This window comes from Centrocercus urophasianus, unplaced genomic scaffold (genome assembly GCF_019232065.1).
Source record: "Centrocercus urophasianus isolate 14NV4802_14NV808 unplaced genomic scaffold, USGS_Curo_1.0 seq_55, whole genome shotgun sequence".
NCBI lineage: Eukaryota > Metazoa > Chordata > Aves > Galliformes > Phasianidae > Centrocercus > Centrocercus urophasianus.
In genome coordinates, this window is record NW_024885144.1 from 752,809 (window position 1) to 766,209 (window position 13,401).

The following is a 13,401-nucleotide window of genomic DNA, read 5'->3' on the forward strand; positions in this document are numbered from 1 at the left end:
GGACCCGCTCCAGCAGCCCCACGTCCTTCCTGCGCCGGGGGCCCCAGGCCTGGACGCAGTACTGCAGATGGGGCCTCACGAGGGCAGAGCAGAGGGGGACAATCCCCTCCCTGCCCGCTGCCAGCCCTCTGTTGGTGCAGCCCAGGGTGCTGCTGGCCTCCCGGGCTGCGGGCGCACACTGCTGCTCGTGTGCAGCTCTGTGCCCACCAGGACCCCCACGTCCTTCTCTGCATGGCTGCTCTCAAATTCCTCTCCCATCTGTACTCATAGCTGGCATTGCCCCAACTCAACTGCTATACCTTGCGCTTGGCCTTGTTGAACCTCACTCGGTTTACATGGGGCCACTTGTCAAGCTTGTCCAGGTCTATCTGGGTGGAATCCCTTCCTTCTGTTGTATCAGCTGCATCACTCAGCTTTGTGTCATCTGCAAACTTGCTGAGAGTGCACTCAATCCCAGTGTCTGTGTCACTGATAAAAATGTTCAAGAGCCCTGGTCCCAAGATGGACCCCCAGGGGACATCACTCGTCGCCAACCTCCACCTGGACCTAGAGCTGCTGGCCACAACCCTCTGTCTGTGACCATCCAACCAGTTCCTTATTCCACCCTTCAAATCCATCTCTCTCCAGTTTAGAGATACAGATGTGGTGTGGGACCATAGCGAAGGCTTTGTGAATCCAGGTAGTTGGCATCAGTTGTCCTCCCTTTTTCCACTAATGCCATCACTCCATCATAGAAGGCCACCAGATGGGTCAGGCACAATGTGCTGTTGGTGAAGCCATGCTGACTATCTCAGATCACCTCCCTACCATTTATGTGCCTTAACATCTCTTCCAGGAGGATCTGATCCGTGATCTTTTCAGGCACGGAGGCGAGGCGCTCCAGCATGTAGTTCCCCAGGTCTTCCTCTCTTCGTTTCTTATAAATGGAAGTGATGTTTCCCTTTTTCTCTTCCAGTCCCTGGGAACTTCACCTGACAGCCATGACTTTTCAGATATGACAGAGTGGCTCAGCAGCCACTTCAGCCAGTTCCTTCAGGATCCTGGGATACATGTTATCCATCCCCATAGACTTGTTCTGCCTCATGAAGTGATCTCAGACTTACTCTGCTCTTACAGTGGGAGGGATTTTGCTTCCCTGACCTCTGCCTAGAGATTCAGGGGCATGAGAGGCATGGGAAGCCTGGCTGCCAGTTAAGACTGAGGCAAAGAACTCATTAAGTACCTCAGCCTTCTCCATATCTGAAGAAACCCCCCCAAAATCCTCTGGGACAAATCTGAGGCTTTCCCCAGTTTCTTCCTAAGGTGACTGTATTCCCTGGCTTTTCTTTGTCACTCAGCAGTTCATCCCCTTCCCTTGTCAAATCTAGCTTCAAGCTCTGGTGATAAGTCCAGCCAGCTTGCTGCCCAGTGTGTTCTTTCCCCTCCTGGTGAGCTGCATCTCATCCAATGTCAGCATTCACAGTCATTTGAAGGTACATCCTAGGTCATGGAACCCAAAGCCCTGGACATAACACCATCCACACAGCCATTCTTTCAGCTGGTCTGTTCTCCTCCTTCTGCCCAGATCCCAGTCTCCAGTGCTCCCGATCCATTCAATGTATTCCCAAGGGACTTAAAGTCTTTTTGATGTTTTTTGATTTCCCAGTCAGAGCCTCATGTGACTCAGCTTGAAAGATCAGGAGTGGACAGTAGTCCTCCAGTTTTATCATACATGGTGTCCTCTTCCTGATGTCACAAATGTGGGCTCATGGCAGTCAGCAGACTCTAGAGAGGCTTGCTGTCCATGGTTGGACAGAGATACTCTTGATCACAGCTATCTTTCCAGTATCCTCCTTATCAAATATGTACATCTGCAGTATCCCATTATTCAGATAGTGATGTGCAAAGCCGCTCAGTAGTTTCCTAATTCCTTGGGCTCTGTGTTCATGGGAGTATTGTGCATTGCAACATACCTGACTGGCTGCTGCAGGGATGGGAAAAGTGAGTACTTCAGGCTTGAATTACCTTGTGAACTCCTGGGTCATCTTTGTATTCTGTACAGTCAGATTCATTAACCACGAGGTAGTTGGTAAAACCCGGACTGGGACTCAGAAAAGCAGACTTTGCCTGCCTGCATCCTGCCTGACTCCAAGCTCTCAGTGTTTCTTTATCCAATACCCAAAGTGGGGCTAATGACACTGTTCTCCTTTAGAAGCCTTTTGCATTCTGCTGGGATGAAACATGAGAAAAAAACTACATATGGCACAGTTAGCCACTGAATAAACACAAGTAAGAGCCAGCTGCTGCTCCTCTACATCTGTTGGAAGGGAGGCAGCACCACATGCTTAAGTATTTTCCGACTACCTCAACGCTGAAGGGCCAACTTGATCTGTTATCACAGACCCTGACGCCTCAGGACATGTCTGTGTTCACCAGGGTCCTTCCAGGAGCTGGGGACAGCCCAGCCTCTCCACGCAGTGCTGCAGAGCCTTCATTGCATGTAGCAGCTTCTGGGAGTGCAGCATCTCACAAATTGAGCCCTGGAGTCTGAGCTGGTTTTAAGAGTCAGCCCAGGTGTGTCTGAATGGTGCTCTGCTGTGTTTCCAAGGCTGAATCAGCTCCTGCATAAAATGAAGTGCTGCAAGGATAGCATAGAATCACAGAATCGTAGCCCTGCATAGATGGTGGCTGTTCCCTTCTGTCATCCCAGCAGATTCAAGTTCCTGAAGGCAGTGCTGAGCCCTGGAGGCTCCTTATTAACTTCCCTTCTCCGTGCATTGTAGTGGGAGCCTCCCAGAGACAAAGTCTCCAACTGCAGGAACTCCCCCAGCAGCAATTTGAAATAAAATAAACACAATTCAGGCACTGCCTATTTTTAAACTTCCGAAGATAACAAGGCCAACATGACTGCTTTGTCTACCTGTTTCTCCCTGTCTGTCAGATCCCCTTCCCACAGAATAACCTTGGAACATCTATATTGATTGCAGTCTAATTTCATAGGGGGATAGCAGTGTGTAAGATATATTTCTGTCTGTGTAAAGCATAGAGGCCAAGGTGGCATTTCTCAAGGAAAGGCTGCAGATCCTTGCTTTGGGTGACCGGGTGTCTGCAGGTAGATGGCTAGTTCCAGATTAGCCCCACCGCGTGCGGCCTTCTGCTCAGGCTGTAGGTGGTTGTTGAAGAGTTGAAGAAAGGACGTGAAGGAGGAGCTGGGGGTGCTGCAGGATGTGGGGGCAGCTGTAACACATGATAGGGGACAGCTGGGTTTGTCACGGTGGGAAGATGCAGGGAGGCAGAACAGGCATGGTGACAGTCAACCTTCTTCTCTGCTGCTTACAGATCTCTTGCTTTTCCGTAGCAATGCAGAGGATCTGATAAAGAGATCTCACGTCCCCCTGCTCCCATCTCCCCAAAAGAGTTCAGCGTGGTCTGTGATAACATGCTGCAGGGCCTTGGGCGCTATCTCCGCTGCCTTGGTGTGGACGTCCGGATGCTGGAGAATGAGGATGACCATAGGAAAGCAGCTGAGGTCAGTGGTGTGTGTGTGTTTATAACTCCCATCTGCACTCCTTGGAGCAGCTTACTGAATTACCAATAAGTCACTCTCAGGAGCTGCAAGCACACGGCTGAGTCCCAGCTCTCTGGTTCAGCCCAAGAAGCTGTGCTGTGTGGCAACTGGAATTTGGTAGTCCCTGCAACAGTGTGTGGGCTTGGTGCCCCATTTCCAGGAGGAAGGAAGTGAGCAGAGTGTGCTGTGAACTCAAATCTCTTACAAGTCTGTGTGTTTGATGGAATGGAATGGAACAGTTCAGTTGGAAGTTCAGAGATCATTAAGCCCAACTATCCAACAACTTTGGGGCTGACCAAAAGGTAAAGCATATCAATGAGGACATCATCCAAATGCTTCTTGAACACTGACAGGCCTGGGGCACCAACCACCTGTCTAGGTAGCCTGTCCCAGTGTCCACAGTAAAGAAATTTTTCTGATCTCCAGTCTGAACCTCCCTGGTACAGCTTTGTGCTGTTCCTGTGCATCTTGTCAGTGGTTATTCAGAGAAGAGACCGGAGCCTCCTTTTGCACTTCCTCTCCTTGGGACATTGTAGAGAGCAGTGAGCTCATCTCTTGGCCTCTTTCTCAGACCAGAAGATTGAGGTGTCTCAGCACACACCTTGCCAGCTTTCTTGCCCTCCTCTGGGCATCCAAACTGTTGACAGCTGGGATGCTTCAAGTCATTAGAGGAATATGAACAGTACAGAGGTGTGACCTCAGTCTCAAGTGACTTTGACAGGGGTGGTTCTTTAGCAACTTGTCAGTGATCAGAGAACAGAAGCCAAAATTCACTTTGGTTTCTAATGGACTCCAGATTGGACTTACAGGGAAGGTATTTGCCTGCCTTGTGCCTGGGTCAATCAAGGAGAAACATAATCAAAAGATGAGTGTTCATTACGAACGGAAACATTTCCATAATAAAGTGCAGTGTGACTTCTAGCTGGCTGCCAGTTGTGAAATGTCTTAGAGGTGATCAGCCACAAATTACACTGACGTGTTTGGGTAAGGAAGAAGTCTCTAACATGCATGGGGACAACAAACATTGATCTGGACTCCCATAACTACTTTGACCCTCTGCCTTTCAGAGGAGAGACTCATGCTTCTTCATTTCAGGCATATTTCTACTATGCCAGAAATGGAGATATCCAGCCCACACAGTGTGCTGCTATCAAATGCACGCTGATCACCCGGCCTGGTGCACAGGATGTTTCCTCTTCAGATGTCTTTTTGGCCTGAATACTGGGCAAGCTCAACTTCTGCAGAAATAATTAATATCTCGTCTCTGCCAAAATTGCAAAAGTTTAAACAAACTGGTTCTCACTGCCTCCCCCCAGAGCCCCATCTCCACTTCTCATCCTGATACCTTATCGTGCTATGGACAGGATGTTTTACATTGCTTTCTCTATGGTGACCACACAAACATCCTGTCACTATCAAAAGCCCTTGGAGTGTTACCGTCTTGCAGAGCCTTTGATCTGTGCTTGGATAATCAAAGATAAAAATAGGCTCCTCCCATCCTGCTTTATATCTAGCAGTCTTGGTTTAATAAATGGTGCATGTTGACCACTGTACACTCAAAAAGCAGCAAATGTTTTTGCAAAGACTGGGATAAAGGCTTGGATCCTGGTCACCAAACACAAGATATGCAGTTTGGGTATTGTTCCACACAGTCTCAAACTGTGCCATAGGGAACACAGGTGTGCATAGAGTTGGTTTTTGTTCTTCATTAAAGTCATTTCATGAAAATGATTTGTCAGCCATGTTACACATCTTGCTCCAAACACTCCTGAGCAGCCTGACGTTTGCTCCATGTTGTTCTCATAAGTGAGGCATTATGAGCATCAAAGTGACTTCCAGTATTGGTAGACAGATGGGTCTTGTCCTTCACCTTCTATTATCTGAGATCAAACTTGAAAGCCCGATAGCTTTGTAGATTGTGCTGGGGCTTGTCAATGTGTGCTTAGGCAGCTACTGATTTTTATTTTTTTAGATTAATGCATCCGATAGCAATAGGAGGCTTGATGGAATCTCAAAGCCCCTTCATCTGAGTTGTGAGTTTTGTTCAGTTTTTTTAATGGACGTCCTTAAAACCATCTTCATCTCTAAGTATAACCCACACACTGAGGCAAACTTGGTATCTTTTGAGATGCAATAGTTTTCCAAAGGCTGGTAGAACTGCCAGGGGCAGAAAGTTCCTTTACAACATTATGTGTAGTCCCCAAAACTTGTGGTGAGACGACAAGTCAAAGAGGAGACTCCTACATGGAGCAGGGAGAACAACATGTGCCTGGTCTGGTTTGGAGACACAAAGGGACCTCTAACACTGCCATTAGCAGAGCTTCATGTGATGATGGAATCTAATCTCTCATCTTGTCTCATTTTGAACATCTTTCTCCGTGGTTTTGATGTAATCACGTTGTTGGGGTGTGCTGTGCTGGTCTTCTGCATCCCCACCAGCATGCAAATTGAATTCACTGAGGGCAGATGGGGAACCAACAAAGCTTTCAGACTTCTGTTCTGCTTTGGAGATCAAGACTTAGCTTTTGATGTTGGGTCAGCAGAAAGAGAATTTCTTTGGAGACGTAGATACAAATGTTGTCTGCAGTAAGAAACAAAGCTAGCTTTATGGTTTAATCTCCTGCTTAAGGCCATGTTACAAAATCATAGCTTGCTCTTTGCAATTTGTGACTTTCAGGAATGCTGAGGAGAAGTCTAGGCTTAGAATACCAGCAGTACAGCAAGTGTCCTGCAGCACTGGGCTGAGCATTCATAGTTATTAAGTTAACTGGGGTATTTTGAGAGCCTCACACTGCAGGTCAGGGATGTCAGGGTTGGGTTGAGGTTTGTGAGCCACTTTCCAGTAGATCCTTGGCACTGCTGGGCCTCTGCCACTGCAGGGGGTCACAGCTTTTCCTGCACTGCTACCTTGCAGTGGGAGTGCTTGCAGTTTGCCTCTTCTAGGACGCATCACTTTGTCCAACACGTGTCATGCAAAGGCTTGGCAGCAATTTCAAGCAGTTTCTCTTACCTTTAAATTACAAATCTATGGCTTTGCTCTGCTGGCTTTTGAAACCTTCTTTGGCCTTAGTTCAGGATCCTTCAGGTTATCACGAATCTTTTTGTTGCTGGTGCTGGCTTCGAAACGTGGGATCTGTCTCTGCCCTCTTCTGTTTGTTGTTGCCCTTCCAGATCTGTCTTGTAGTAATTCACTGTGCTCATTCACCCCTGCCAGATGAAAGTGAGCTGAACAGACAGAACTAGGTAATAATTCCAAGTTATTAGGGAGTGCTCTTCATCCCAACGGTCTGAGCTGATGCTATCTTTCTTCATACAACAGCTGCTCTGAAAGTAATGCCTCCTCTTTTACTCTGCTGGCCCATGATGTCGGATGCGCATGTGGGTGGGATGACAGCAGAGGTTGAACCTTCCCACTGATGTTCCATTAAATTCTGTTGCCGTGTGATAGCTGACAGCAGAGGGGTAGTCTGAAAAATTGCTGTCTAATATAGAGGCATGTATGGAGCAAAGGTGTGGAATTGAGTTCCTCCATGTGGAAAAAATGGCACCCGTTGACGTTCATCCAAGCTTGTGAGCAGTGATGGAAAGCAAGCAGTGGATGTGAGCACCAATCATACATCTCCCAGATGGTGCCAGTGCTGAACTTTATGACTTCTCTCAGGGGAAGAGAAGGAGCTGTTCTCTTTCCTCCATCATGTATCCTCTGCGGGTTGCAGTCAGATGTGTGCTATCACATGCATTTTCTGGCTCTGCCTGCTTCTCCCAGTGATTGTTCCAGAAGCAGAAAAACATGCTGGAAGAGTGACTGCTTTTCTCCTTTTTATTTGATGTTCTTTTCTGGTACTCTGCAGAGACATTTAGATAAGGGGATTTATCAAGCTTGAACTAATTAACCCTGAATGCAGGAAGTCAGAATGGAGCGTTCAGCTGTGAAATCCTCAGGCTTATCCTGAAGCACACATGGGTCTGAAGGAATTTCCTATCTCCCTTCCCATGTCGGCGAATCACTGTGGTGGAGTTTTGCCTTTCCCTTAATGGACTTCTCTTGCTGATGTGCCTTGAGGGTGATTTGTTGGCAGGTCCATTCTGTAAGCCAGGCTGCTTGTAGTGGCATCATGTGCAGCAAGGGCTGTCTCTGCTCCAAGGTTCCTGTGCCTAGAGTTTTTTTTCCTTTACTTGTGAGAGAGGGTTGATTTTGCCTGCAGGATGATGCTTTAGAAGTTGTTGCCAATTGCTTTCTCAATGCAGAATTGGCAGCCAAAGCAGTGACTTCACATAAAAAAGGAGGAAGGAGGCTACCTGAAAGGTCACGATAGGAACAAAATGATCACTGCTTTTACTGCAAGGGCAGTTGGTGCCTTGGGAGCATTCTCAGCCTTGTTTCATGTTGCTGTGAGTCAGGTGGGTCTTAAGAGAAGAGCAGTCCAAGGCAGAGTTTGTAACATCTCAGTCTGTAATTCGTCGGCGTTCCCTGGCTGTACTTGGTGCTGTCAGACTGCCTGGGAAGTGCATCAAGGCTCAGATCCCCAATGTATCCCACTGCCAGGGTTACACAGTGATCCAGAGAGAGCTTCTGAGGCAGATCCAGAAGAGAGACCTCCATGACACACATCTGGAAACAGTGAAAAACACGAGGGCTTCCAGCAGAATGGAAGCCAGAAAAGAGAAAACGTGGTGCCTACTCCAAGTGCCAATCTCTTGTCAGCACCAGCAGAGCAGAAGTGCTGGTTCACATGGGAACCCTTCCATTCCTATGGAGGCAAAGAGGTTCCTCTGTTAGAGTAGAGGACGAAGGGATGGGAGGGAGCAATGTCATTTCATCATACGAGGATCAGCCACACTTTCATCTCTGTGAAGAACTGCAGTTCCAGATTTAGTATGTTCTTTTGGCACCAAACCGTCTGAACGTTTCTCTTACTCCATTGCAAAGGTTGCGAGTGTGGATGATGAGACCCCTGCTCGTGCAGTGCAGAGCTTTCCCCTGAGGACCAGGCCTCTGATAAAAGCACAGGGTCGCAACCAGGAAGGGACAGGCTCTCACGGAGGTGTTCTTCATAGCCTCAAAAGGATGCAGAATTGCTGTGTGTCTGCTTGTGGGCTACTGGGAAAATAGCACCATCTTATCTCTGAGGGGTGGAGTGAGCGTAGTTCTGTGACTGTCTGTGAAGATCACAGTGGCATACAATGGTACTTTGGTGTTTTTGCTGGGAGTGTTTTTCCTTTCTCACCTGTGTATTTCTGTGGGAGCAGAACTGCTTGCTTCATTGTGAACCACACTGGGGAAACAGAGGTGGTCTGGGTTACGGCAGTAAACAAGAAAAAGAAAGAAAGAAAAAAAGAAGAAAAAGAAAGAACACTTTCTGATAGGATTATTTCAAGGTGGATCCGTTCCCTGCACCATCTGCAATGCAGATGCACAAGTAGCTGTTCCAGCACATGTGAGACAGGCGGGGGTTGGCAGGGAGGCGACGTGTGCTGAGCGAGCCATACCTTAAGCTGCTGTTGCTGTCAGAAGCATCTTGCTGAACCAGACCCAGATCGTCTTGGCAAGTGCACATCCACATGCAGAGAAAAAGCCCGTGTCACCAGTTCATGTTCTCTCTGTTTTGACTGAGTCCAGTGTCAGCTTCAGTCCACGTTCCTTACGATTTGTACTGTTGTTTTGTTGGCTTTTTTTCCAGATTGCCAGACAGGAGGGAAGGGTCATTTTAACCTCTGGACTCCCATATCAGACTGTAAGTATTCAGGGCATTTTTCTGGTGTTGTACCATTGCATGATGTGGAATGAGCAGAGTAGAGAAGAGGACCAGTCTGATGAGAAGGCAGTTGCTGTTTTGGCTTTTGGATGTTTCCTGCACTAAGAACTATGTAGGGTCCTGGGAGGCTGGCTGTTGTTTCTGAATGGCCGAAGGTTGGGGTAAAAAGTCTTCTACACACAGCACTTCATCAGAGGGGAGTGCAATTGACTTCCATTAAGGAAACTAAAAAAATACAAAATCAAGCTCAGCAATCTCAGAACGAAGTGTTTCTGTTTGGCCTCACAGGCAGGTGAGAAGCAGCTCAGTTCTCATGCCTTTTATCACAGAGATCCTTGTTTACTGACTGGCTCCTCACTGACACAGTTTCAACACTTAGAGACTTTTCTTTGGGTTTGGAAAGGAGAGACTGGAAGCCACCAAACATGAGTCCAGGTGGAAGCTGTGAAGGCTTACTGTTTCTAAACACACACACAAAAAAAAGCCAGCAGAGTGAAACCAAACCTTGCCCTCAGCACCAGATGTTCAGAGCCCTTCATGAGACATACTTCAAAACAGCGTTGATGGGAATATATTGAACCTGTTGTATCACTGGTTGCAATGCTGTAATGCCTGCTGCAAGTCTGTTGCAGTTTGTTATTACTCAAACATTCATTTGGAAATTTCTCTGTATTACACACATGAGCCAGAGTGCAGGGCTTTTTTTGCTACAAACTACTGATACAATAGTTCCCAATAACTCAAATAGTTTCTTAGAGTATTTGCTGAGCTGAGGTGGTTAATTTCCTAGATAGCAGCTGGGCACTGAGGAAAGCTCTCCCCACGACATGATGCTGTGAGGTGACTGCAGCTGTGCTCTGCTGCAGGTTCCTGATCTAGGCAGTTCCCAGAGCCTACAGCGGATGCAGCAGGTAATTCAGAGGCCAGCATGATCTTATTTGGCCAAACTTCAGTTTCAAAGCACCATGTAGGAAGTGCAAAAGGGAAATAACTGCTTTGCAGTGTACAGGACTGCCCTGGGAAGTATCTGGTCCCTTTGCTCCTTGCCTCTGTGTGTGCTGCGCTCAGACAGGATGGCTGTGCTGGGCTCCTTCTCACAAGTATAAGACATGGCTGGGCCCAGCTTGCTGTCAGTGCTCATCATGTTGATAAAGATGTGTCGGAACCCTTCCCAGTCCTTTTTTTTCTTCACACTTTTCTGCCAAGTGTGAACCAAACATCAAGGGAGTGTCCACATCAATCTCTTCCAACTCTTTGGCCATCAGTGAGCTCCAGGTAAAGGTGGATAAGGGATGAAGTGACAAAGCTGTCATCAGACACCGCCCTGGCGGTGCCTTTACCTGCAGCGTGAGATCCAGCCGCGTTTCACGTGTGATCAAACTCAGCTTCCAGTGTTATTTGTAATTAAAACCAAACTAAGCAGGGGAAAAAGAGGGGGAAAGAAAAAACAAATCGGGATGCACGGAGTGCCTCATTTCTTTTGGTTTGTGCCTTGTCTCTTCCAGCTGCAGTCCCAGGTGGGGGAAGGAAGGTGCTTCTCTGTGAACTGCTCGGAAAAGGCCAAGGAGCAGGCGCTGCAGGTGCTGAAGCACTTCAACGTTCGCGTGACGCTGGCGGACATCTTCAGCCGCTGCCAGGTAGGACGAGTGCTGGCCATCGCACGCCTTCTCGCTGTCCTGGTGCCCCAGCAGCCGCTGCTCTTGGGGTTTTGCACTCTGCTTGGTTTCCAAGTTTCTGCTCGAACTCTGTGCGAAGCCGTGAGTTTGGGGCCTGCTGACATCCAGCAGAGGTGCTGATGAGGTCAGAATTGCAGAGGCACTGCTCCTGCGCCTCGCTCCAAACTGCGGGGTTCCAGTTTTTGGTACTTGGCACGTGTTTTGGCATTGGCTGTTTCAGTTACATTCTCTTTGTTCCTGCGTTCTCTGTCTAGGACACACGCTGTTTTAATTATAAACCGTGTTTAATTATGGCTCTGTGACTCTGATAACACTTAATTACTTTAATAGAAGGACTTTTTTTTAGGACCATTTCATTTCAGTAGCGATTAGGATAATTCATGTCCATGCTAGTTGATGACTCCAGATTGCGTTTGGCACCAAATGTCTGCAGGTTGTTTTTAAGAAGAAATTTTAATTGCGTTAGTTCAAATCTCCATCCTTTCCAATTTCTCTCTTGTATTTGTTACAGTGACACGCCACAGCCCATCCCTTCAAAACCTGTTGTATAAACCAAATGGCAGCTTCACCATCTCTCACCTTATCAGCGTTCACATAGAGAAAAAGAAGAAACTGTACAGCTCTCTGCTAGGAGTAAATAAGCCAGTAAATCCTGACTCTGTGCCTTTCAGTCAATCTTAGCAGAGTCTGCTGGCCCAGTGCAATGCACATGTTCTGTAGAAGCAGCAGTGACTCCTGGGCAGAGAGCAATATCTAGAACTCTGCGTGTACCTGATGCTAGTTGCCGAAACCATGTCTGTACCTTGTAGCAAAAGTGAGAGTTGTCCATCTGTGCAGGTTGTCTGTAAGATGAGAATGATGTAACAGCACGTAGATGGGATCAGTGCAACGTGGGCTGATGGGCTGATCCTACTGCAAGATAAACGTGTGTGCTCAGGTGTCAGATAGTGCGTTCAGTCTCATGTTTTTATTGCTCCAAGAACGGATCTCAGTTGTTACGTAGTGACCTGCTGGCTTTTTTGCTGTTTAGAAAAGACAACGTGCGGATTCAGTGATTCTCTGAGTTCCCATAATGTGTGAGTGCTCTTCCTGGTGGTTGCTGAAATGCCACCTGAAGGAGCACGCACAAAAAAACCCTGCAGGAAACTGCAGCATCTGTCATAAATGCAGAAGGCTGTGAAGCATCCAGTCTGAATCCAGCCCCTTGCTCACGGTCTGGGGTCTGAAACTGCTTAGCTGTGCAGCATTTTTAGTGCGTGCTGTCTTAATTTATAGTATAAATAGGGGTAATCAATCTGGCTAGGAATATATATGGAGTGTTCTCTCACTTCTAGGAGAAATGCCTTCCTTGTAAATTGTGGTGGTAGAACAGCTGCATGTTTTATACTGCTAGGCATGGGAAGATGCTATTATTTGTCAAACTGCTCTGTGTTCTGAATCATGTATTTGCCTGCATTTAAGGCATTTCGGAGCTGATTTTGTTCAGCTGTCCTCTGCAGCCTATGCAAGTTTCATTGCTGTGATGCTGTTGCCCTGGGGGTGAATCCTGCAGTGCACAGCTGTCTCCATGCAGACACCGGCCCTGTGCAGCGTGTGGGGAGAGCTGGGGTCAGAGGGTTGAGTGGGATCAGGGTGGTGCTGCCTAATTGCTTCCTGAAGAAATGGCAGATTTCTGCATTTTAAAGGGTCCTCAAGGCTGGCTGTGGCCAACAGAGGCCTCAGCGCTTCATCTTCAGATTCTCTCTAAAGCATCCTAATTCTCTGCAAACCTAGCACTTAATTAGGATGGAGGCTCCTGTTCCTCCCCACAGTCCCTGTTCTGGTCTCTAACCAGGTTACAGATCTCAGGGCTTGAGTTCTGCCACCTCCTCCCAGAAATGTGCATTGCTGATGGCTGGCTGGGACCTGGGACTGTCCCTGGAGCAGGGGAGGGCAGCAGGCAGGCCTGCCTTGCAGGAACACCAAGAGCAGGAGGTGCCCAGGCCACAGCAGCTCACGGCCAAGGCACAGCACAGCTCTGCTCACCAGCACTGGAAGTCCCTTATCAGCTGCAGTCGCCTCACGTAGATAAGGGTTTGCTGCATGTCACAGGAAGCAGTGTGGCATCCTGCCTGCCTCGCACTGTCTCATGGAGCAAGGGTTTGTTTTGTCTCTTGAGCTTCTCGTGCAAGTGATTGGAGTGAATGCATCAGCAAATGTTGTTGCAGTAACAATTAATGCGTGTAGTGTGGAGCAGATGGTAAAAATGGGGCTCAATTCAATGCTGTAGCCAGGATTGCTGTAAAATATATTTCTTACGTCGGGTCCCTCAGTGGGGATGGACGGTGTCCATTTTGCAGATATAGAGAGTGGACTGGCTTTGTAACTCTGCCAGAGCACCACCACTTTCTGCTAGAACAATGGCAAACACCAGTTACCTCTG

At 47.9% G+C, this 13,401-nt stretch overlaps 1 protein-coding gene across 11 annotated transcripts in view; it reads left to right on the plus strand.

Moving 5' to 3' along the window:
* EXD3 (exonuclease 3'-5' domain containing 3) overlaps positions 1-13,401 on the plus strand; it is a 244,883-nt gene that overhangs the window by 135,162 nt on the left and 96,320 nt on the right. For 9 of the 11 annotated variants that reach the window (XM_042835835.1, XM_042835832.1, XM_042835841.1 and 6 more), the window contains 3 exons: positions 3,338-3,508; positions 9,229-9,282; positions 10,809-10,940. In XM_042835835.1, the coding sequence (XP_042691769.1) occupies positions 3,338-3,508; positions 9,229-9,282; positions 10,809-10,940 (357 nt within the window). Of the gene's footprint in view, positions 1-3,337; positions 3,509-9,228; positions 9,283-10,808; positions 10,941-11,490; positions 11,509-13,401 lie in introns of those variants that run through there. The other 2 variants (XM_042835842.1, XM_042835837.1) reach the window with 2 other exon arrangements.